The sequence below is a fragment of the Opisthocomus hoazin genome, chromosome 6 (genome assembly GCF_030867145.1).
Source record: "Opisthocomus hoazin isolate bOpiHoa1 chromosome 6, bOpiHoa1.hap1, whole genome shotgun sequence".
NCBI classification, from domain to species: Eukaryota; Metazoa; Chordata; class Aves; order Opisthocomiformes; family Opisthocomidae; genus Opisthocomus; species Opisthocomus hoazin.
In genome coordinates this window covers 18,410,609-18,435,299 of record NC_134419.1, presented here as the reverse complement: position 1 = coordinate 18,435,299, position 24,691 = coordinate 18,410,609, and the positions used below count along the sequence as shown (strand labels likewise).

Below are 24,691 nucleotides of genomic sequence, written 5' to 3'. Positions count from 1 at the left end.
TTTTTTTTTTTTTTTTGTGATTTACTTTGATTAAAAAAAGATTTCTGTACAAGATGTAGTTACAAAAGGTATTTTTGATGATACTTTCGTAAGCGTTAAGCACCCTGTTAGATGCTCGTATGTATGTTCGGGAACCAAAAAGGGTGAGCTGGCTGTACCTCAAAAGTATCGGTTTCAGCTAGATACAGGAACATAATTTGTTTCTTATTTATTAGAATCTGGAAACATGTAATGCCAGGAAGTTGACTCCCTCTGCCAAACGTGATTTCTAGCGCTGGTAAGGATGCCTGCCCTGGTCCTGGGGGCTGGGGGCCTGTGCAGACCCGTGAAACGTCTTCTCGCTAAGCCTCTCCCCTGCCTGACCCTGTGGGTCTGTCCAGCACCCTGATTCTAAACCGCCACCTTCGCCTTGCACACTCAAGTTGACTTCTTTGCATGAATAAAACGACAAGTGTTGAGTTCGAGTGCCGATTCTCCCTGTCTTAGCCCATGAGCAGCAAATTCCTGGCTAGGATGAACCTGTGAGTCTGCTCTGAATGGTGCTGGAGTGAAGGATCACATGGGAAATTAATTTTCCAAGAATTAATGTTTACCCACAGAACACCAGATGCCAAAAATAGGTCTTGGTTTACAAGTATGCACAGTGTCTGGTCTAAATTATTTTTCAACTTTTGAGGTACAGCTTTTAGTGTTAAGGGGTTTAGAAAATATACACTGTTTTTATAAAAAATATTTATACATTCTGTTACAATATATTGCTTTTACCCTCAATAACTGCCAATCTAAGTTCTGGAGTTCAGTGGCCTACAGGCATACAAATGTTTTTTCACTCAAGAGGTTGATGTTCTTCACTCGGCCACTATGCAAAATTAATGAAGTGGTATCATTAAATTACTTGCCTGGACATAAGAATACATTACACCTTCCAAATATACATGTTCACAGCATGTATACATTGAAAATCCTTATGTTTTCTAAAGTGATATGATATTGTACAGCAGATGACGGCTGATCGAGGTGGGTAGGTACAGACTGATTAACTGCTCTGTCCCCGCGACGAGCGGGAAGGCAGGAGTGGAGGGGCATGGGAAATGCGTACGCTTTGCTAGGCTGAGCAACATCCTCATTACATTCTTCATATCCACCAGGGTTTTAAGCCATGCTTCAAAAGCTTGAAGGCAAAACTGTTTGGCAAGTGGCTTTGGTAAACTTTCCGGATTTTTCTGGATTTTTCTTTGTAATGGAAGCACTTACATTGCTGTTATCTGAAAGGCAAGGCGTTTAACATTTTTCCTAATAAATACCGTAGAAAATTTACAAAACAAGGCATATCTGTTCTCAACATCATTCTTTTAAGAACACAAGATGAAGGTGTACATAGAAACGTGTCATTTTATAGACTGCACAAGATAATATTTAACCAAAATCATTTGTCTTCTCCAGCTAGAACCACGTTCTGTGTGAGTGTCATCAGTATCCCAAACTTCTGTTTCGATGTGGCTGAGTAGAGAGAAGTGATAACCTAGCTCAAAGTCTGCTTTTCCCACTTAAGGCAGACACTGAAAAAGTGACGTTATCTGCTGTAGAAGAGTGAGAAAACCAGTACAGATCCACGCGTGCCCATGTGTGGGAAGCTTAATACAGCCTGGGTTCACCAACTCAGCTTAAGAACTCCATAGACCTGCTTTCCAGTGCTCAGATAAAAAACAATGTACACAGAGGCCACTCTTCAGAAGAGTGTTAAAACAGTACTTAAAAGGATCTTCATGTGATTTAAAAAAACCCAGAAGCTACAGGTGGCACAGAGAGCAATGAAGGGTCGGTATTCTTCTGAGAGAGGCGTTCTTGTGAGCCAGTCAGCTGGGGTTTCACAGTGTCTAGAATTTAACACCAATCAGCAATGTAATCAAAATCTCTGAACATTTCCTGCTCTTCTTCTGAAAGTATCCGTGGTTCCCGAGGTGGAGTGAGGATGGGTGCTTCAGAGGTAAATTCGTCATCAAAGTTACTAACATCTTCTCGCCCTCTAATGGTGGGTACAAAAGGAGGCTTCACTTTCTTGGCCAGTAAAGCATTCCAATCTATTAGCTGTAAAATAAACCAGCTGATGTTTAGTTTCATGTCTCTGCTCCTTACTGTCCTTAGAAATAGCATTAGTTTGTACTCACCCTGAAGAAGTGATGCTTTTTCACATCCTCAGCATCTTTCTCTCCAGCTCCAAGGCGCCGCTCTGGATTTCTTCGCAGCAGCTGACAAAACAGGCAAGATTTCAGTGCAGAAATTCGAGGGGAGGGGGAGGAGCTAGGGAGGAGGAGGAGGAGGAGTGCTGCTGCATGAGAGCCAACACCAACACTGGACGGACAGTGCAATTCATAGTGCCTGCCCTACAGAAAATCCTCGGTCCTCGAAGGAAGGGAAAGACACAGCTTTTGATGTCGGCAGCCAGAGATGGCAGCGCTCCTTTGGAGATGCTGGAACCTGTCAGCACAACGCCAGCAGCCACCTGGCTGTGAACGCAGAGCGGACTAATCGGTCTCCCTGCAGATCGGTGGTACCACGGCTCGGTACCCCAGCTGGTTTGTGGGGCCAGCGTTCAGCATAGAGAGTGCTGAAAAATGTGCTTTTTGCTGGGGAGGATACGGAATTTACATGAGCTCGGATGTCTTGCTTGGCTCAGAAGAGAGACGACTCCGCTGTCTCCTGTGCCCAGCTATTTCACAGCAGTTGATTTTTTTTTTTTTTTTACCATGAGAGGGTTGAATGCTGGTTTACACACCCAGTCAAATAACAGGGGTTTCTAGTTAACACCAGGAGTCGGGTGCTCCCACTTGGGAATCGTGCTGCTGTGAGCAGACCCCTGCTGGGCACTCTGCCTGGGACATCAGGGAGGGTTCATATATTCATGGTGCAGCTGTCAAAAAATAATGCCTACTCTATTCTGTAAGAATTTCTCAGATGGGAACAGCGCACACAAAGCTACAACTCGTACACTGCAAGCACGAAGTTCACAGTACGCGTATTCTGGGTGCAGCGTTGCAGTCCCCTGTGGATACTGGCATGGTAATTTTCACAGTAAGAAAAAAGCCTTCCCAAGCACTGCCTCAAAACTGTATTCTTCCTTCTTTCTCTAGACAAACTCTCCCTGGGAGGAAGCAATCATTTCAAGGCACGGAATATTTACCCTGTTACTTAGATACTTGTCACAGTAACCACTGTGACAAGCTTTAACTTACGTGCTGCAGCACGCTGCTGAATTGGGTGCTAGACCGCTATATTCACCGTCAGCCATTTAAGTGGAGAGGCAGCTTCCAAAGGCTTTGCATTGCCTCCCGCAGATGCCCTTCTATTGGCTGCGATGAACTTAGGTTCAAGCACCTTCTTTAGATAAGTAGAGGCATACACTAAGGAACAGCACTAATAACAATATCATAAACAAAAGCAGTTGTTCTTTGCCAAGAGGGGGACTGCAGATGCCATGCGTATGGTGTTCCATTCCCTGCCCCAGCTGGAATGAAACCAAAAAGATTTAGAAGTCTTTCAATTAAAAATATTCATGTGACAGTGTTAATCTACCAAATCGGTCAATGCAGCAGTGTTCTGCTAGAAAATGAGAGCTGAACTTCTCTAGTTAGATATGACTGGGAAACAGTTCAGGGAGAAAAGTAAGCCTCTAAGTGTTTTACATTTTAAAAAGAAAATCTTGCTCCTGAATAAAGTGGAATGGCACCGACTTTTTTCATTTAAGGTGATAGGCATGGCACAAATGAAGCAAGTCTGAAATTTAACTGCAGAAAACAAATGCCAAGCATAGGTTCTTAAAGTGTTTTGTTCCTCACAATAGCAATTGATTTCCTTAATGTTGGAAACAAGATAAGAGGGGAATGCTGTAGTATTATGATGTTCTTACCCGCCTCATTATAGAGATGGCTTCTGTAGACAGAAATCGTGGATATCGTACTTCATCATTTACAATACTGTCAAACACCTCTTCTTCATCATCTCCAGGGAAGGGAGACTATAATGAAAGTAATAAAAAAATACTATTAAACAGGCTTAAAAATCCCTTACTATTGAAAACAACATATATTCACTTGACAGTTTGGAATTAGACAGCCTGAAATGAAGTCTTCCTTTCCCCAGAAACAGATAGAGTGGTTTTCCATAAGGAAGAGAAAAAAGTAAGGCAAGTTGGTATTATCCCTTAACCTTTACTGAAGGACTGTGCTTTAAAAATGTGCCTTTAGAAGTAGGAACACCTACAACTGGGATCTTCTTTGAACTCTGACACAGGATATACAGGGAATGTGGAAAGTATGTGTCAGCTCTTCTTTGGGACACCTGCCATGCACAAGCAACATGGTCAAGACTAATTTGTTTGTAGTATCTTCAGCATGTTACAGCTCAAGGGCTTCCAAACTGTCCTGAAGTGGCCTGACACATGTAGGCAACACCCTAGAAACTTTTTGTCCTTTTTTACCTCAAAGGAAGTGAAAGAATGTTGATGATCAACTTTTTTGAAAAAGAACAAAACAATGAACAAATCTACAGTTTTTGTCTGGTCTGCTACCTGGGAGACACTAACAAAATGGACCAGAAGGTAAAGCAATATATGCAATGGTAAGTAACTATTCAGTAATAATTTAATTATATCAGCTCATTTACATGGAACTGGGGCATTCTGTTTTAGTGCATGTTTAATTCAAATGGTAAACAGCATTGCGTTTGGCATAATCTTTCACTACTATCCAGTGTTATGCATTAAAGTTCACTTCCATTCAAGCTGCAGGAGTGAAGGAGTTTATTTTCTCCCCATCAGCATGGGAAAGCAGAAGACTACTATAGCCGTACGCATCCAAGTTTGATGACAGCAGATGTGTGCGGGAAACGGAGCTCCCCCAGCCCATATGCGCTATGTTCTTGCTTAGAGACAATGATATGAATGTGCCATTACTGTAATTTTATTTATGGCATAATGATGTAATTAAAAACAAAATAAAGCAAAAATCTAGATGTTAAGTCTTGGACCAGCTACAACTCATTCACTTCCACAGTTGCTGATAATTTGAGCTCACGATATGACTCGTCAAGTTCTACGGCGTTACAGCAGCTTGTATGTATCAGGTAAGTAGCTACTCAATAGTTAATACTTGTTTTCCTTCAGGAAACACGTGAAGATGCTCACTGTAAAACTAGCTATGCCTATACATACTGCATATACAAGTATTGATACAACTGTGACAGGCATGGCACAGTAAATGCTGACAGGCTGGTATCTTGGGTTCTGTAACCTTTGTAACATGTATTAGGTTTATGACTGCACTGTATCTTACCAGAACTTACCTCGCCCACTAGCATCTCATAGATAAGCACACCAAGACCCCACCAGTCCACAGCTCTTGTATAGGAAGTTTCTGTCAGCACCTCTGGAGCAAGAAATTCCGGTGTGCCACAGAATGTGCTTGTTCTGTCTCCAAATCCCATTCCTGAAAAGTTACAGTTAATGAAAAGCAAGCAGTATTTGCTGCCCCTCTACAGCCTGTTCCTCCAGCAAGTAAAACCTCTCTCTAGAGCAACTTCAGCTGATACTGTAGTGCCAGGGCCTGTCCTGCAGGCTCAGGCCAATGAAGCAAAACATTCTCCCCTTTCTCCCTCCCACGCCCTTGTTCCGTGTGTGCTTCAGTGTACGTTCTTCTACCCCTAACTACAGGCAATGAGCCAAATTAAGCTTCCAGTTACACCTCTGTCATCCAGTTATCTTTGCTTGCAAATACACAGTCTTATGCTATATTTCTACTAGCTAGTAGAAGAAAATGTGGTACACTAGTTTAGTCAAACGTGCCTACTATGGATGCTTCTGTAGTGGCAAAACTACATATAGTAAAGTGAAACATGGAGTGCACTGAAGCAGAATAAGCCCTGTATGTTTGCAAGAGGGGCACAGTTTGGGACATCAGCCCCACAAGGACTGACGTGACCCTGGAAGTGGAGGTGCTGCAGAAAGCTTAAGAAAATCATGTATTGTAGTAGCCAGTAAACCAAAGCGCTTCCTTCCTCGTCCTCATTTCCTTCTGTCATTTATGGAACTTGTTTGTAGCTAAAGTCACAGGACTTGCCCTAGGATATTAAAGACAACAGCAATGTTTGAACACCTACCTAATTTACTAAATTCCCTCTTCAGCTATCTGAAAGGAAAAGGTATGGAGGACAGGCTATACAAACCAGAGAAGGAAATGGACCTTTCCAGATCTTCCCCCCAAGTGGGGTTTGAGAAAGACGCTGCAATTTCAGTTGCTACCTCTGTTTTATGTCTTACTTGAAAGGTAGTTGCCAGCAGTGGGATGCTTGCAAGTAACCCTCTACCATCTAGGCGTCCCTTTTGGGATAAATATCTCTGTTTTAGCTATAGTATACTTTGCATGTCATTTCCATATACTTAAGAGTTGCAACTATTTCAGAGTTTAAAAAAATAGGTAATAAATTAGTAAAAAAATAAGGGTGGTGTATGGATTATAATGGTATTTGATTTCATTGTACAGCATCAACAGAATAAGGAAAAACACCTAATACATTTTCTGCTAACTTCTAAAATGCAGCAGCATGGCTTATTAATAAGCAGAGATATGGTAAAGTAAGAATCAGAATAGGTGATGCTTACAACTGGAAAAAAAAAAAAGGCTATGCTCAGATGCTCCTGATGTTTCCCTACGAAGGAACTTCCTACTATCTCCACGTTTTACCATCAGAGATGTATTTTTTTCTTTCAAATGACACAGGGTATGTGTACCCTACGCACATTTGGCAGTCCACAAGTCTCAAGGAACAGTAAGAGTAAGACAGACTATGGAATTCCCCTAGAAAGGAAGTACCAGGTCCATTACCTTCTTTGCAAAGACCGAAGTCAGCGATTTTCACGAAGCCTTCTGTGTCCAGCAATAAGTTATCCAACTTCAAGTCTCTAAATGAACATTTGAGAACAAAATTGCATCACTGATGTTTCTTCAGTACTATTCAGAATAGCTGAAATTCATCTGTTGGAAATGGGTCAGTGGCTGCTTACCTATAGACTATTTTGTGTTCATGTAAATACTGAAGTCCAAGAACGACACATGCAGCATAGAATCTGTTGAAGAAGTTCAGTTAAAATTTCAATAGATTTTAGTCTTGCTTTTCAGAATGTGAAGTCCATTATTATTGATCTTTTTTATTAACCACCCTCTGAAGATTACGGATTGTTTTTCTGGGTACAGATTAGTTTTATACAAGGTCAGAGTTTTAAAGCCAGACAGCAAAAGTGCTTAAACTTGCAGCTTTCAAGCTGTAGTATATTTGCTTGGCCTGGAGGATAAATTTTCCATAGTGTCCACTGCCATGGCATTGGGGGATTTCTATTCTGGGTTATTCTTTCCCTTTTTAGCCTTGTCTGCGATTTTAACTCTTCATATGGCTTTTTTATGTAATCTTAAAAAAAAAAAAAAGTATTATAAACATTAAATATTTGTATATAATTTTTGAATTCAATGTAGATTCAAGCACATTAAACCTGCATGTGTATTTTTCTAACAAAATTAATTAGAATTTCTGACCCTTTTAAAAACTTGAATGGTATTTATGGAAATGACATAACAGAGGCATATAGGTGTAAAGATCTTTGTTCTTATCCACTGAACAAAATGCCCTTCGATTAATGTCACAAGAGTGGATGGATACTCACACTGCTCTTGGTTCAGAGAAGACATCAGTATGAATGTGCATCATCAGATCCCCACCAGCAGCATATTCCATTACAAAGCAAACATGATCTTTGGTTTGGAAACAAGCAAAAAGGTTCACCAAGAAGGGATGTCTTACACTATTCACAGTTTCAAATATTCGCTTTTCACACATCAAGCTGCAAACAGAAAATCAGTAAAAATTTAAAGGTGAATCCTGAACCACAATTTTTCAACTCTCAGAAATTGCTTGTAATTCATACCTTATGTTTTTTTCTCTGTTCCTCAGGATCAGGACATTTTTTGTTTTGAGAGAGGTTTTAGTACTTGCACATGCATTAAGTTGATGCCAGGATTTTCACAAAGTTACATTTAGCTTTCACAAACAAAAAAGGAAATCCAGCAGCCCATGAAAATTGTACCCTGCCAATTTTCCTTCCAAATACTCAGACTTGCATTAAGTATGCATCGATATGTGACAGTAGCTTCAATCCATTTTATTTTTAATTCTATACAATACATAAAGTTGAAACAAAGTAACAATATTATAGACATCTACATATAGTAATTCCAGGTTACCTCTCCTTACAGACAATTGGTTAATTTGTAGCTCATTCTTAATACATTTCTCTTTCTTCCTGCAAGTCAAACGCAAGAACTCTCGATCCACAAGTGTAAGAAGTCGGGCAGAGAAGGGAAGAGACCGGCATGGCTGAGGCAAGAGATGCTGGTCAGACTAAGGAAGAAGAGGGAACTGCACAGGCAGTGGAAGCAGGGACTGGCTTCCTGGGAAGAGTATAGGGAAGCTGCCCGGTTGTGTAGGGATGGGGTCAGGAAGGCCAAGGCACAGCTGGAGCTGAACTTGGCAAGGGATGCGAAAAATAACAAGAAGGGCTTCTACAGGTATGTCAGCTGGAAAAAGAAGGTCAAAGAAAGCACACCCTGGCTCATGAGCGAGACCGGCAAACTGGTAACAGCAGATGAGGAGAAAGCTGAGGTAGTCAACAACTTTTTTGCCTCAGTCTTCACTGGCAACCTCTCTCCTCACCCCTCCCGAGCTAATGGATGGCATGAAGGAGACCAGGAGGGTCAAATCCCTCCAGCTGTAAGTGAAGACCAGGTTCGGGACCTCCTGCAGAACCTAAATGTACAGAAGTCCATGGGACCTGATGAGATGCATCCCAGAGTCCTGAGGGAACTGGCTGACGTAGTTGCCAAGCCACTCTCCATGATATTTGAAAAGTCATGGCAGTCAGGGGAAGTCCCCAGTGACTGGAAAAAGGGAAACATTGTGCCCCTTTTCAAAGAGGGTAGAAAGGAAGACCCTGGGAACTACCGACCTGTCAGCCTCACCTCTGTGCCTGGGAAGATCATGGAACAGATCCTCCTAGAAGATATGCTAAGGCACATGGAGGCCAGGGAGGTGATTCGAGACAGCCAGCATGGCTTCACCAAGGGCAAGTCTTGCCTGACCAACCTTGTGTCTTTCTGTGATGGTGTAACAACAAGGGTGGACAAGGGAAAACCTATGGATGTCATCTATCTGGATTTTTGTAAAGCCTTTGACACGGTCCCCCACAACATCCTTCTCTCTAAATTGGAGAGCCATGGATTTGATGGGTGGACCGTTCGGTGGATAAGGAACTGGTTGGATGGTCGCAGCCAAAGGGTAGTGGTCAATGGCTCAATGTCCTGATGGAGACCAGTGACGAGTGGAGTCCCTCAGGGGTCTGTACTGGGACCGGTACTGTTCAATATATTTATCAATGACATGGACAGCGACATGGAGTGTACCCTCAGCAAGTTTGCAGATGACACCAAGCTGAGTGGTACGGTTGAGACACCAGAAGGAAGGGATGCCATCCAGAGGGACCTGGACAACCTGGAGAGGTGGGCCTGTGTGAACCTCATGAGGTTCAACAAGGCCAAGTGCAAGGTCCTACACCTGGGTCGGGGTAATCCCCGCTATCAGTACAGGCTGGGGGATGAAAGGATCGAGAGCAGCTCTGCTGAGAGGGACTTGGGGGTACTGATAGACGAAAGGCTGGACATGAGCCGGCAATGTGCGCTGGCAGCCCAGAGGGCCAACCGTGTCCTGGGCTGCATCAGGAGAAGCGTGGCCAGCAGGTCGAGAGAGGTGATTCTGCCCTTCTACTCTGCTCTGGTGAGACCTCACCTGGAGTACTGCGTTCAGCTGTGGAGCCCTCAGCACAAGAAGGACATGGAACTGTTGGAGGGGGTCCAAATGAGGGCTACAAAAATGATCCGAGGGCTGGAGCACCTCTCCTATGAGGACAGGCTGAGAGAGTTGGGCTTGCTCAGCCTGGAGAAGAGAAGGCTGCGGGGAGACCTGATGGCAGCCTTTCAGTACTTAAAGGGAGCCTATAGGAAAGATGGGGACAATCTTTTTAGTAGAGACAACAGTGACAGGATGAGGGGTAATGGTTTTAAACTAAAACAGGGTAGGTTTAGGTTAGATGTAAGGAAGAAATTCTTATACAATGAGGGTTGTGAAACACTGGAACGGGTTGCCCAGAGAGGCAGTGGAGGCCCCATCCCTGGAAACATTCAAGACCAGGTTGGACAGGGCTCTGAGCAACCTGATCTAGTTCGCGGTGTCCCTGCTCGCTGCGGGGGGGGTTGGACTAGATGACCTCTAGGGGTCCCTTCCGACCCAAAAGTTTCTATGATTCTATGATTCTATGAATCTAGTCACTATCAAAAAACTGTAAAAGCACCTTCTTGCACAAAAAACAGACAGTTTTGTAACTGCCACTTCACATCCAAGCAAAGAAAAATCTGAGTTTGGGGGGTAAAAAGACTAAAAAAAACCAGCAGTGGAGTATACACAGGACTTAACGGAAAACATGACAAAGTATGACAGTATGTTACAGGTTGAGAAATACCACCACAGGTGTTTCTGCCAGTAAAGAAAACATAGTCCCTCTCCTCCTGAAATGTGATGGAAGTCTACAGAGCAAGTAATCAGAATAAATAATTGCAAGAGAACCTAAATGAAGGACTGGATCCGCATTAAGTCAGAGCTGCAGTACAGGCATGGTGAGAGGCACTAAAACGAGTCGGTATTCCTTGGTTACACTCCTCCCTCCTTGCCCCAGCAGAAAGACCACACGTCTGAGCAGCCACCCTAGCAGCGAGATGACTACTTCTTTCACTCTTGCACTGAATTTAACTGCTGTTTGGTAAAGCTTATAGATGTGTTGCGTGTAGAAAGAAAACACAATTTATTTATGGAATCCATGTATTGTATTTTACAAACTGACCTGTCTACTTCATCACGAGCAACAATATCTCCTTTCTTTAAGGCTTTTATAGCAAACATCTCGTTTGTGTTTTTGTACTCTGCCAACAGCACCTAAAACAGAAGAGAAGCAATTCATTCAAGGGTTGCATCTAGCTTTTGATCTAGCCTTGACATTTGATGTAGCCTTTTGACATTTACCTTTCCAAAATGTCCTCTGCCCAGTACAGCACAACATCTGAAATCCTTCAGACTGAACTGAAATCTTTGTTGTGATCTATGTAAATAAAAAAGGTCAAAAAATCTTCTAGTTTGTTAACTTTAAGAAATGCTATTCAGATCAACAGCAAACCCACTGCATTTTTACCTTCTATCTTGAGGCTCCCGGGTGTTGGTGTATTTTATGTCTGAATGGGGAGCATCAGGCTCACAGATTATTTCAGGCTGGAGTTTTGGGACAATACTATTTCTGCCATTTTCAAAATCAAAAGTTGTTCCTTCATCCTGTAAAGAAAAAGAAGTCTGAAAATTTAAAACTGACTGTGAAGGCAAATGAATGCAGAAAATTTACTATAAACGTGAAATTCTTAACACAAGAATTATCTAAGCTAAAAGGGTATATGAAGATGATACAGATAAGCAAGCTTTTAACAGACTAATGAAAACTATTGCTCCAGTTATTCTGCTCTTTGTTAATAAAACCATTTTTTCCTGAATATTCCAATGATTTAGGGCTTTCTTTTTTCCTGTGGTGGAACTAATGACATGGAAAGTTAAACACACCAACCATGGAAACAGTTTACCACCAAGAGTAATCTGAGCATTCTGTTGAGACAATTTTGTACGTGTAAGTTAAGGAAGCATATGCTGAAATACAAGGTAAGAAATCCATCATAAAGATGCCAATATTACAACCTTGTTAAACTATATAGCCCCAAATTCTTAAAGTTACTTGCCTGAGATGGCACATCAGAAGCCTTTATCTCAGAGGAAGATTCACATATTTCCCCAAGGGAAGATGCACGGGGTGGAGCAGGTGGAGGCTCAGGCTCAAGTTCAAAGTCCAATTTGGCTACAGGAGAGTCACTGGCAAGAAAATAAATAACTCCTTAGTGCATAGCACTGTTTTAATAGTCGGAAAAGCAACTTAAAACTGCACGCTATGTAGATTTCTCTTAAAATAAATCTTGTGTGTGCAGATCTGTCTAAGAAATGGATGTGCAAAATTAAAACACTTGAAAGGTCTGCAGTATTGCAGAATAAACAAATTTGACATACATTAAGTACATTAGGGCATAAGGATCTGTTACTCTTGCTCTTAAAAGTACTTAAAAATTGTAGATATCACCTACCTGGCTGGCAGTGTGAGCTCAGGAATGTGTACATCAACCACTGGCCCAGTAGCAGGCACTGATGCTTGAGGGCTGAAGGTGCCAGAGTGATTTACTGTAGGAATAGCTCTTCTCACCAGCCTTCCCCAAGTGGCAATGTTAATATTCATTTGAGGAGCTCTGAGAAATGTTTTGCCTGCGGATATTGTGAAAAAAGAAAATAGAGTGCAAGTCATTTCCTTACTTATTACAAAAAGCTATAATTAAAAAAATATTCATATTTATGAGTTTATAGTTTATGACGAGCAAACTGAATTTGTCATATTCCTTAGCAATTCCTAATTATTCACTATTAAATCCTAATGCATAATAAGGAATTCCAAAACAAAACTTTTCTAAATGCAATGCCAAATCCTTCATTATCAACAGCTTTATTCACAGACAAATACTAGGTCTCTGTATTAAAAAAAAAAAAAAAAAAAAAAAAATCACAGATCTGTATGATTTTTAAGCTTTACATGTTTATATTAAACAATCACCTTGCTGTTTTGAAAAAATTTTCTTCTGTCTCTGGAGTTTTGGTCTTCTTTCAATAACTGGATTAAAAAACGTAACCTGCAGTTCAAATAATGTGTGTTATAATTCAAGTTTCAGAACAAAATGCATTCTTAAAAGTTTAAAATGCATTCTTAAAAGTTTAAGAAAAACTTCTTGAACTATTCTGCAACATAATACTTGCAAGTATGCTCAGTGCTTCAAAGAAACATTCCTACCTCTGCAAACAGAGTGCCCTGGGGTTCAAGATAGAGACACATGCCATGCCGTTGGTTATCCAGGAAATCTTCCAACCTCAGAAACTTCACTGCACACAAAGATCTCCAGTCACGCCAATAAACTGAGATTTCTAATTCACGTGACTACAGCAGGAAACATATACACAGGAAATTACTTATTAGTAATTGTTCTGCAAGAGTTACCTCTGAACAACCATAGAATCTAGCAACTCAAGGAATAAGACGCAGAGCTGTTACTTTCAGAGCGTGCCAGGGCTAACTAGCCATACTGAGCAAGCTCTCACAAGGATGACTGTAGCCTTTCACTTCAGTTCAGATGTGAGGGCCAGTGTCCAGATAAAAGTGTAAGTGCAAAATTCCCCCAATGGCACACAGAGAGTGTCACAAACAGTCACCAAGTTCTATGAGTCAGTCTAACAACAGTGCTAGTTCAAGATATTTCAGCTCAAGCTCTGACAAATTTTTACCTGTGTTTAGAAGCCTCAACTTTACTAGTTGTCCACGTTATTTACAAGTACCAATTGCATTTCATGGCTGCATAAGTGACATTTTAGTACCTGCGTACGCATCATGATGCAAGACTTTATACAGTATCTCTAGAAATACATAGTTTTTGTAACATGGTCGTGAAGAGGGGCAGAAACTTTAAACTAACAAGAACTACTGCTATATCTTGCCAGGGAGGTTAATACATAATTAGCCTGTCTTTTATGCTTGTTACAAAAGCTTATTATGAAATGCAAAGAATCCTGCAATACAATATAACAGCATCACTGTATGTTACTAAGTTCACTTAGCATAGTTTAATTCCATTGCGATGCATCAATTTACTGTCTTTATATGATAGCTGTAGGTTTTAAAAGAAACAAAAGTTAAGAAGCAACAGATAAAAAATGATGGGGTTTGGAATGTGCATTTCAAATACAGAAGTATGCATGGTCACGCCCAGCAGAAGCAAGGTGCTTTTCTTGCACCAAAAAGTATATAATACTGAGTTCTTAAATAGTGAACATGCCATACACTAGGCTGGTAGGAGCAGCTACTAAACTTTGATTAGTTCTAGTCTTAATCTGAGAATAATCAAGGCTTCAGGACTCCACAGCTGCTAGTTTTGTCCTGCACTACTCCTAACCGGAACCTCAGTTTCTCTACCTGCAGCTCTAAAACGGCTTCCTTCCTCAATGGCAGGAATCTGCTTTGGGGCTCGGAGGGGTGGGGTGAGGCAAGGAGAAAACAAAAACCGGAAGGTGGCTTCCCCCCCCCCCCCCCCCCCCCCCTTATTTGTTTTAAATATATACTGGAGATGACATTTAGGCTGCTAAAATATAATTTTACTTTCAGTGTATTTTAAACACTGATGGGGAAAAAAAAAATCTTTGTACCTTAAAATACTATGACTATCAGGTATCTAAAACCCAAATGCTTGATTAAACCTATATAACAAACTCTCTTCAAAAGGTGTGAGGAAAGAAACATCAAGTATCATTTCAATACTTGTGTCCTCCAAGTAACATTTAAATTTCTAGGAAAGAACTATAGAAATAATAAATAAATTTGCTAAAAGAACTGATCAGCTTCACATGACAAAACAGGAGCACTGTAAAAATTCTGTGCCATATCTGTGACATATCCAAACCGTATCTGATATTAGAATTTACTGATAAAGAAGGAGAAGCTGATGATCCTAATAAAAATTTAAGTGCTATCTATCACAGGCTAAAAAGATGCTACTTGTTAGAACCTGCATAAAAATATGTCAGTTTGTAGGCCAGAAAAGGTAAAATTTCTAGAATGACAGCCCAGCACAACAGCCTAACTCTAGTGAGCTCACTCTGTTAAGGATGTGAATACTTGCACATGTGAAATTTGAACATAATCATGACAGGAAAAAAAAGGCAACATGAAATTAGTCTCAAGAATCGACTATAGCCGTCAATAAAGTAAGACTGCGTTTTTACCCTGTCTAGTTCCAGTGTAAATTTCTGATCCCATGACTGATTGGAAATAGGTTTCCAGCTAGTTTGACCAACCACAGTGTTATCCAGCTTCAGTACAGCACAGACTTCATCTGTAAGTAAAGTACACAAACTCAGCTTAAATCTTTAAGAGGATTTTCCACAAACAAAAAGAAATTTCAGTAGTTTCCCTTAAAAATGTAATCTCATATTTAATTGGTTCTTATGGGCTTAATAGAGTGGTTGTGCTTTTTGTGTGGGGTGTGGTTGTTGTTTTTGTTGGGTTTTTTTGTGGTGTTTTTTTTTTTTTTTTAAACAACTTGACAGATGAAGAAACATAAGTTTAAAGCTGCAAATCAATCTAGTATTTTAAATTACAGAACACGGCATGCACATTACAATGTAAATAAAAGATATGCATAAAAACAAGACAAATAAGAGTATACTGAACTGGACAAGTCATCAGTTTTCAGAAGGTTTCTACTACTCCCACTTTTACTTTTACTGGTTCTGCTCATGAAAGATGATCTGGCTTCATTTGGACTCCAACCAGGTAGCGTAATTGATGTGGCTTTTGATCGACCAGGGACATTTTCCAGAATATCTTGGCAGCCCATCAGCCTAACTTCCAGGGTACCTAGAACAAGACAGACAATGATTTATCAAAGATTTCTGTTCTTAAGTAAACAAAGTGAATGACTAATGATTGATTATTAATATTATGGCAATAGCTCACATTCTGACCCCCGCAGGGTATAACACATATATCAGATGAAATCAAAAGACGGATTTAAGACAGACAAATATACTGAAAATAAGCATTAAAAGCTAAATATGTGGGACTCACCTTCTAGAAGGAGAAACAGTTCACCAAAATAACACAAAATCAGTTTTTGTTCTATGCCTCAGAAATATCTTTGTTTTCTTCACTTGAGAACTTAACTGACTTGGGTTCAAGTTGTAAGCAATGTCATTTTTTTTTTTAAGATAACAAATCTTAAGTTTCTTATTGAAACAATGGATCTTGCAGGTGGGCAATAACAATTTTTATGAGTTTTATATAACCAATTAATATTGGATACATTGTTTCAGTAATTAAAATGAACTCATTGACTACTGAGACTACAAATTTGCTTAAGATACATTCAGAAATTGCATTTGCCTGCTGTGTGCCAAAGTCAAATTTGAGCTAGTACATAATTTAAAATCATTGAACTGTTCCAACTTGACTGAATTTGGATTTATAAAAGCTGAGACAAGAAGCTACTCTTCAAAATCTGCATCTTTAACCAAACGAGGTATAGAAGCTGCTGTTCTCATTTAAGAGTTTCCTCCAGCAGCACAGAAACATCTGAATACCACAGATGGTTACAAGAATTGTAGGCTTGCCTTATCCTGTACAAGATAGCATCTGTAAAACTGTGACATCACTCACAGTAACAAAATTAACTATTAAGAAGTGGTGAAATTAGCCAGTTCATAATCATACTGTCAGCTAGAAATGCAGCTCCTAAATGCAGTGGATTTTTTGACAGCAAATGTACTTGACTGTGAAACTTAAAAGTGCTCTTTCGTAACAGAAACTTAAGTCAGGCTTGACCTAAAAACGGTCTGGCAACATTATAGCCCACAGAACAGACACCAAGAAACCAGTCTGAGAAGAAATTGCATCCTGTAGGGAACTAACAGCCGTAAGAGACAGCAAAGCATTAGGCTATGAAGACAAACAGATGCTACGGGCTCCCGAAAGAGATTAAAAGGTAAAATACTACTTCATTCCCAAACTCTGCTTAGAAAGCAAAAAGAGAAATTAATAAGCAGAAAGCCTATAATCTTGTATAAGGACAGGATGCGTATCAAAGTTCTGTTGATGCACTTCAAAAAGATGACAGTAGCACTGACCTGTTTTTCACAGTGTTACAGGCAAAACACAATGACACTGTTCATTTAAATCCAGTTCAATACACAAGTTATTTGTAGCAAATATGAAAGTGAAACTATTAAGACCTTCACAAGCATGTAGCTCTGTTTTGATAATTCCTGTTTGAAATTGTTCATATATATCATTAAATCACATTCAAAGAGGAATTATTTGTCACTATAATGTATCTGACCCATGATTATGTAGTACAGGAAAAGAATAATTAAAAAAAGCTGTTTTAAAACCAAGGCACAATACTTCCTGCCTATGCTCACTGATCATTTGAGATTCCATACGATGAAAAAAGGTCCCCTCAATACACTGCAACTTTACAAGGGCTCTCAGCTGCAGTCCTGATGCTCAAATTTACTCTTTGCTATGTGTCTTACTGAATCAAAACGGAAGACAAGTAGACTTGCTCCATTTTATTATTATTGCAGTTCAGCAAGAGAGTTCCTCTTTTTGTTTTAAAAATATAATCCCATGGCACTTCAAAACTAAATACTGGTTTCTGTTATACATATATAACTAGAGTAACACTTAAATTATAGATTGTTTTTGTAATAAACTTACTCTGTTAATAGTTACATGTAAAATGTTTTAGGAAACAAAACAAAAAACAAAACCTATTTGTACTAGTAATTCTTATACGAGTACTTACTACATAAATTTAGTAAAGCAACATACCCCCAAGTAGTCAAAAGTATTTGCTTTTCTTTAAGAACACTGGGAGACAAGTGTTTAAGAGCTCTGTTAGAGTATGGCTCATCTCTTGAAAACAGTTTACTTCCAATGCAGGACATCAATTCCAGGTGAACCCAAAGTAAGAGAAGTTCCTAAGTCTTAAATTTATATACAAGTGTACTGTTCCCTCACAGTAGGCTAAGCCTCTTAAAAGAAACTCCATCTTTAGTTGCAAGGAAAACAATTCACACCAATAAATAGAGTCTTGAATAGTTCCATGAACATTTGTCAGGACCTCCCTTTTTGGTTTAGAAATATAATGTATGTTTTGGTAGCATAAATCTCACCTTCTAGGAACTCAGTGTGGTCCAGTGGATAAAATAGGGACTGGGAGAAAAGCTGGGTGCCTATCTCCAGCTCTGCCACTGTCTTGTTGTGTGACCAGGGCAAGTCACTTAACCCTTCTACACCTCAGTTTCCCCATCTGTAAAATGGGGATAATGATACTTACCCACCTTTTAAAGTGCTTCATAAGCTAAAGATGAAAGACATCAGGTAAATGCTAGTAATATTGTTCCATAATGACATAACTTAAGGCCAGAACTTCACTTTTTCAATAGGATCATAAAATGGTAAACATACAAATCAAAGAAATTTATCTGCAATTTTTTGGTATATACACTTTGAAATTCTAAATGTCTCTGTCTAGGAAAAGAACAACAATTAGGTATGTCCAGAAAGAAATAAAGTTGGCATGAAAGACTTGTTTTAAATGATTTAATAAAATAATAAAAAGCCTCCATAAATCATACCTGTTAAAGCTGCTGGTTTGGACAGCGTACTATACTGGTTTTGAGTAGATATTACACTTTGACGAGGACTTAATGTGGGTGAAGAGACCAATGAAAGCTCCTCTATAATAATACTGCTTTTGGGATGGTTTTTAGGAAGTTCATTCAATCTCTGTTCCAGTGAATACTTCAAGAGGTCCAACTTTTGGCTTGATTCATTAAATCTTGCTTGAGCCTTTTTAGAATAAAAAAAAAAAATTGAAATAGTTTGGATTTCTTTTTCTTGAAAGAACATTTAAGATAAAGTATCAGAAATTGTAATAATGTAAATTACTTCTGAAAGTGCTTTTCTGTCGGTAACCTTTCCAGATCCAAGCAATTTCATCACATTTTTTGCACCTTCTGCCACAGCATACTCTATCCTAAAATGATGCCGCAACTCTTCCATTCGGAGTTCAAGAGGGCTTATCACAGGTTTTGCTGCAAAGAGATATAAAAAAACAACCTTCACATCTCTGAGGATAACTAAGTAGATCCCTGATCAGTTTCGGATCGTTCTCCCAGGGAATCTGGCTTCTGCCAGCACAGAGAATGTACGACGTCCCATACATTGCCTTCCCCAAATGGCTTAGGTTAACCATTCTAATGGTCACTTCTTACTGTGTTTACATTTCCTAAACAGAATTAGAAAGTTTCCTGGATATATACCTTTCTGTTTAAAGTTCTAAGAGTAGTAGGAACACAAAAAGGCATTTCACAGCCCTTTCTGGCTTAAGTATCTTTCTTTTTCTTTTGAACAATTGATATACATATTCCATGTGGTAAGATGGGTGTTAAAAAAGCCAGAAGCATCATAAGTGTAAAACAAAAAAAACCCAGCCCCCCTCAGCCCATAAAACAAAACCACACACATGCATTTTTCATTATCTAGGATACATCCAGGCCCCGATTATGAGCTTGATCATACAACTCCAACACTCAGAAATGCATACGAATAAAGCTCAAGACTTGAGAGATGTACCGATATGTCCACAATTGTATAGTACACTCCTGCTACTGTAGCTCAGGGGTAACTTTTCTTCTTTTAGTTTAAAGTTATCCAAAGAAATGCAAGTTTAAAACTACTTTTGAAATGCAGTGTGAGTATTTCACTTCAGGTAATTTCAAAAACACTGATTTTTTTGTTGTTTTAAAAATAATTGTTTACTACTCAATCTAGCCTAAATACACATAAAGGCAGCAAAAATTTGCCTCCATCTGTGCTCCCATTAATAATAATGTCAATCTATTTAACTATGACAAGCAGGCTTTGTACCTGCGTCAGTTGTTTTTTTTTAGGATAGTCCAAAGATTATATGCTTTAAAGCAAATTACTAGTTATTATTGACAAAAAAACCCATGCATGAAGGAAGAATGAAGACCACAAAGCAAAAATGGACTGTATAAGGTATAAAAAGGATGATGAAGAGAGACTGTATTTCTCTTCATCGAGCTTAAGGTATTTTGCTTCAGATCAGATGTATTTGGCGTACTACCACACACAATGGTATGCCTAGCTTCCGATTATTTTTGGTTCGTCCAACCTTTGTCTAACATTCCTACTAGAAATTTATGATAACTCTGTGTGCATATGGGTACATATCTGCATGGCATTCTGACATTAATGAGTCATATTTCCTTTCTACTCCATCACCATTATCAAAAGCCAATTCATTGGTCTGGACTGCCTGAAGAATCTGCATCCTTATAACTTCTATTTTTGTCTTGCTGTCCTGGAGCATCTGCTGGGCTGTGGCAAGAAGTTTTCGATCCTATTCAAACAAACAAGCAAACAAGTTAAAACTGTAAACACTTCATGGAACAAAACACACTGAAAGCTTCAAAACCCGAATGTTTTAGGAACAGACACTAAATCTATGTAGTTCATTTGGTATAGCAGACCAACTCAACTAACCACATTACGATATTAGTGGAAATTAAGGTAAGAGAGGCATATTATGGTTGATTAAAGACTACAAGCCACCCCTATGGAAACTGTATCTGTTTAAAGCTGAATAAAGGAGGCATGATCTAGCAACATTACATGTGCAGATCAATGTTTTGTAAGCCAATACTAAAGAAAAGATAAAAAGTGCAAAATACCTCCACCCTATGTAGAATGACTCAAATTTACTGTACGATGATAACTTCCAATAGACAAGTTTGCTAGACTAAATCCATACAAAAATCATTGTACTAATTCACTTGAGCTGATTTTCAATCTTGAAGTTAGAAATCTGAAGTTAGTTTACATAGCACATTATAAATAAGCCCGCAGTATATTTTTTCTGAATAAATCAAAGCTGAAGATTTTTTTTGTATTAATAAATACATAATATACAAGAGTTAATTCATTAGCTATTTCATCAGCAACTTAAAGTACAGTACTTCTTACCTAACTAAAGTAAGATAACCAGTTTTGGTTTTCAAAAGCAGTAACACAAGAAGCAGTTTAGAAGAGAACATCTCCGAAGATGAACTTTCATACCAACTGATAATACCATTTCTTTGTCAGGAATGCAGACAGCCATCCACACTTTTCTCAGGTATACCATTTTTTGTCTTTCAGCTACCGGAGATCTGACTTACAACGGATTATCAAATGGTTCTTGGATGTGGAACTGTGCATGTGCTTCTATGGCTACTGCATGGCTCTCTATATATGTTCTGGGAATTATCAGGTAACTTAAAGGTGATCTGACTTGCAGTAAGAGTGAAAAAAAATGGGTATAAGAAAATTTAAGGCAGTCTGTTTGTCATGTCTCTGCAGTACCAATCAATCATAGTAATTAACAGTAGTCAGTCTAGATGAGTATCACACTTGTTATAGCCCAAAGGGTATTTTGGTTAACTCATTTTGTAGCCACTCTATAACCTCATTAATAAGTTACTTTCCCATGGTCATTGTTTATACTTACATTTTTAATTTTATAATGAAGTTATCAATTATTTAATAAGCTAAAGAAATTCAATTCTTCCCCTTACCACAACCAAGACAAAGAACTGCAGTGTAGTACAGACACCCAGAGCTAGAAATACTGGCACCATGAAGTATACTGTGAGAAACATCAGTATGCTGATGAGAGATAGATTTACCTTCACTGAGCTCCTCTATGACCTCGCGCCTAAGGTATTACTCAGATATTTTAATGGTACACTATGTTCTGCAGGGTAGGTACACCAAGATATACATACAAAAAGGCTTTGGCTGCACAGGGAGAAACTGTGCCCCCTCTGCACACCATAGTCTCAGAACTCTTGGTTTTAAGTTTTAGTATTAATCAGTATTTCAGAGAGATACCACTGGTTTTCATATTTTAAGATTCCACGTTAGCTATCCAATTATTTAATGAGTACAATGACTTTCATAAATAAATGCATTTTTAAACACAAATGTCAACCTTTGCAATAACCACTGTCTACAGCAGAGTATAGGATCTAAGTAAAAGACTACAAGCAACTCTAGCATCCTGTATTAAACCTTACCCATACATCATTCTGATGTATAAATATGCTGTGTTTCCTTGTCTGTATCTTCACTTCTATCTTATTTCTGATCTTGCTGCTCTCGATCGTCCCTCACATCCTCTTACTACAACGGATTTGGTTGCTGAGGGGCAACATCAGCCCTTCAATGTGCAGAATGGAGGTAAATTCGGATTATAGAGACATCCTTGTGTTTTCCAGAGACAGAAAATCCCATCTTCAGAACGAAAATGGATGTGTGATACTCGGGAGCATTTTTAGTGCTGGAAGCTGAATACAAAGTATTTCAATGCATCTCCTGAGCATACAAGAACGGACAGTGCCTGCAAAACTGATCTGCAAAGTTGTTGTGATCTCAGAGAATTCAAACAAGTCGAAGGAAAGATGATTAGTATCTCAGAAACACTTAAGTCCGAACGGGTTGAGCTGAATGTTACTGAAGCAAGTAGAGCAAGTACAAAGGGAAAACATTCCCATGAGATGATGGGTTTACTACTATTAACAGACTGATTTTTCATTTCTAAGAAATAAATTATGACCTCTCTCCACTAAATTCAGGTTTGAAAAGAATACAACAAATTTGAAATTACATCATATAGTACACTTGAATAAAGGTCACAAAAGAGTTCAATATGTTTTCAAGAGGGTCCTGCAACTACTTTTTAAAGAACTACTGGATTACTGGGGTTGGATTCAAACTGGGAATTATCTGCCCCTTTTGCCCACCTCATCCAGACACTTCAGTTGTTTTAAGCTCTGCTTTTTAAAACATAATCACCATGCTCAAGCTTACAGTTTATACCTGCCAAATGAACTCACTACTGAGTATTAAGGACCTGTGAGAGTGAATATGCACCATTTCTATCCTGTTTGTTGAAGCAGTTGGCAATGCTTTTGTGTTTTCCAGCTTGGTCTCCCCAGCCCAGTTACTATATACACCCAATCTGGTAGGCCGATTTAAGCTTTTACCAATTGCAAATACAAGATTCAATCATCAATCTTAATTACATGCCTCAATCATAAAGCAAGCCAGAATTTATCCTTTCTACCTCGTCTGATCAAAGCTTGCTAACAATGTCTAATATTATAGCCTGAGTGTTTAGTTAAATTTTTTTCAGGCTGTTATAAGGTTACTTACTAAAGGAACATAATTCATGTATGTCTTTTGATCCATTTGGGTCAGCTGATTATTATTTCTAAGTGTACCTGATGTTAAGTACACAGCCCCAGAGGATGCAGACTCCATGGTTTCCAGGCGCTGAGGCACTGTGGTGCCATGGACAGCATTCCCAGGCCCTTAGTCATAACGCACACTCCAGATATTTCTTCCATCTGCCCCAGGCTAAGAGGTTACAGGTCACTTTCAGATAAGGCTACCGAAGTACCAGCTGGTTCAACAGAAGTTGTGCTGGGCCAGAGCTTGATGGCACCTACGGTCCATCCAGTCTAATCTCGGTTTTCTGGGATCGAGCAGCATTTGCTGTAATTTTTTCAAGCTATAAGAAAGTCATACAGTAGGCAGATAGAAAGTAATCTGCCTCTCCACCACTCCCTAGCAGAAATTCACTCAGGAACACGAAGTTCCTTTCCAGCACTTTGTGGTTTGTATCAGTTATAAGGGGTAGCAACGCAACTCACAGATGTCTAACTCTTCAAGTCAAACACTTCTTTTTAAAAGTTCACTGACCTAAGCTACGTGTTGGCTCAGTCAGTTAGGAACTTGTAACATTTCAATTTTATTTACTATTGTCTGGACACAGAAACATAACACCAAGCTACTACATACTATTTGCTAGATCTATGTTTGTGTTCGCTATGATTTGGAAAGTCATCTCCTTAATGATTTAGTAAAAGTAAATGGAAAGAACGGGTAATGAGTAAATAATGGAAGATGAAGGGGCAGGTAAGTAGAGGATTCCCCCCCCCCCCCTTTTTTTTTTTCCTCATTTGAGAACTATGACTCCCTTATACTCACGAGGTTCTTCGTTGGTTTAGGGGCTTGGTTTTTTTCCCATTTAAAAGGTTTGGCTTGTCTTTCAACTGAGTTAAGGTATTCTTAGAGTATGATAAATTTTATTAGTTAGGACTATGTAATAAGTGAAACCCAAATAGGAGTTTAGCAAACACTTCCCCCCACCTCCCTGGAGAACTTCCGGTGCTATAAAGAGAGAGTGAGTGCAAGCGAGCATGTGTTTAACATTCATATCTAGAAATAAGTGTGACTTTATTTTTCATTTCAGTTTGACGCTATCCGATGCTACCTCTAGAATACCACACTTCTGTAAATGCGTATTCTATGTGCATAGGTACTAATGCAGTTTATAACAACTCTATCAGAATACTATACACAACATATTAAAAGAAATATTTGGTACAAATGTTTTTACTGCCAACTACAACTAGATGACCATTTCAGAAGCATACTTGGCAATGCTGCCTTTTGTGTTATTACCACGCACATTACAACTTTAATGGATTTTTTTTTTTTTTTTTTAGCGGAGCTAGGAAAAGCATCAGATACCAGTCAGTGTCATACCAAGCTTTGCTGCTAAATGAATCGCACATGATCAAAGATTACTAGATGTACTAAATTTACTGAGCCGGATTTGTTATTCAGGTTGAAGCGTATGTGGACAAATTGATAAAACAGTCACCTGTGTAGACATCACACCACAACAAAAAAATGGTATAGTAATTTGTAGCAGATTTGACATAACTA

The 24,691-nt window shown here is 39.2% G+C and overlaps 1 protein-coding gene across 2 annotated transcripts in view; it reads right to left on the bottom strand.

Annotated features, from left to right (window-relative positions):
* Positions 1–24,691, bottom strand: part of PKN2 (protein kinase N2) — a 59,011-nt gene continuing 34,320 nt past the window's right edge. For both annotated transcript variants that reach the window (XM_075424861.1, XM_075424863.1), the window contains exons 4-22: positions 20,141–20,258; positions 18,782–18,927; positions 18,469–18,682; positions 15,503–15,688; positions 15,055–15,164; positions 13,076–13,219; positions 12,842–12,917; positions 12,324–12,498; positions 11,928–12,057; positions 11,339–11,475; positions 11,173–11,248; positions 10,994–11,085; positions 7,712–7,888; positions 7,058–7,120; positions 6,879–6,955; positions 5,341–5,483; positions 3,908–4,015; positions 2,169–2,249; positions 1–2,088 (exon numbers count right to left, since the gene is read on the bottom strand). In XM_075424861.1, the coding sequence (XP_075280976.1) occupies positions 1,885–2,088; positions 2,169–2,249; positions 3,908–4,015; positions 5,341–5,483; positions 6,879–6,955; positions 7,058–7,120; positions 7,712–7,888; positions 10,994–11,085; positions 11,173–11,248; positions 11,339–11,475; positions 11,928–12,057; positions 12,324–12,498; positions 12,842–12,917; positions 13,076–13,219; positions 15,055–15,164; positions 15,503–15,688; positions 18,469–18,682; positions 18,782–18,927; positions 20,141–20,258 (2,457 nt within the window). In that variant the 3' untranslated portion in view covers positions 1–1,884. The remainder of the gene's footprint in view (positions 2,089–2,168; positions 2,250–3,907; positions 4,016–5,340; positions 5,484–6,878; positions 6,956–7,057; positions 7,121–7,711; positions 7,889–10,993; positions 11,086–11,172; positions 11,249–11,338; positions 11,476–11,927; positions 12,058–12,323; positions 12,499–12,841; positions 12,918–13,075; positions 13,220–15,054; positions 15,165–15,502; positions 15,689–18,468; positions 18,683–18,781; positions 18,928–20,140; positions 20,259–24,691) is intronic.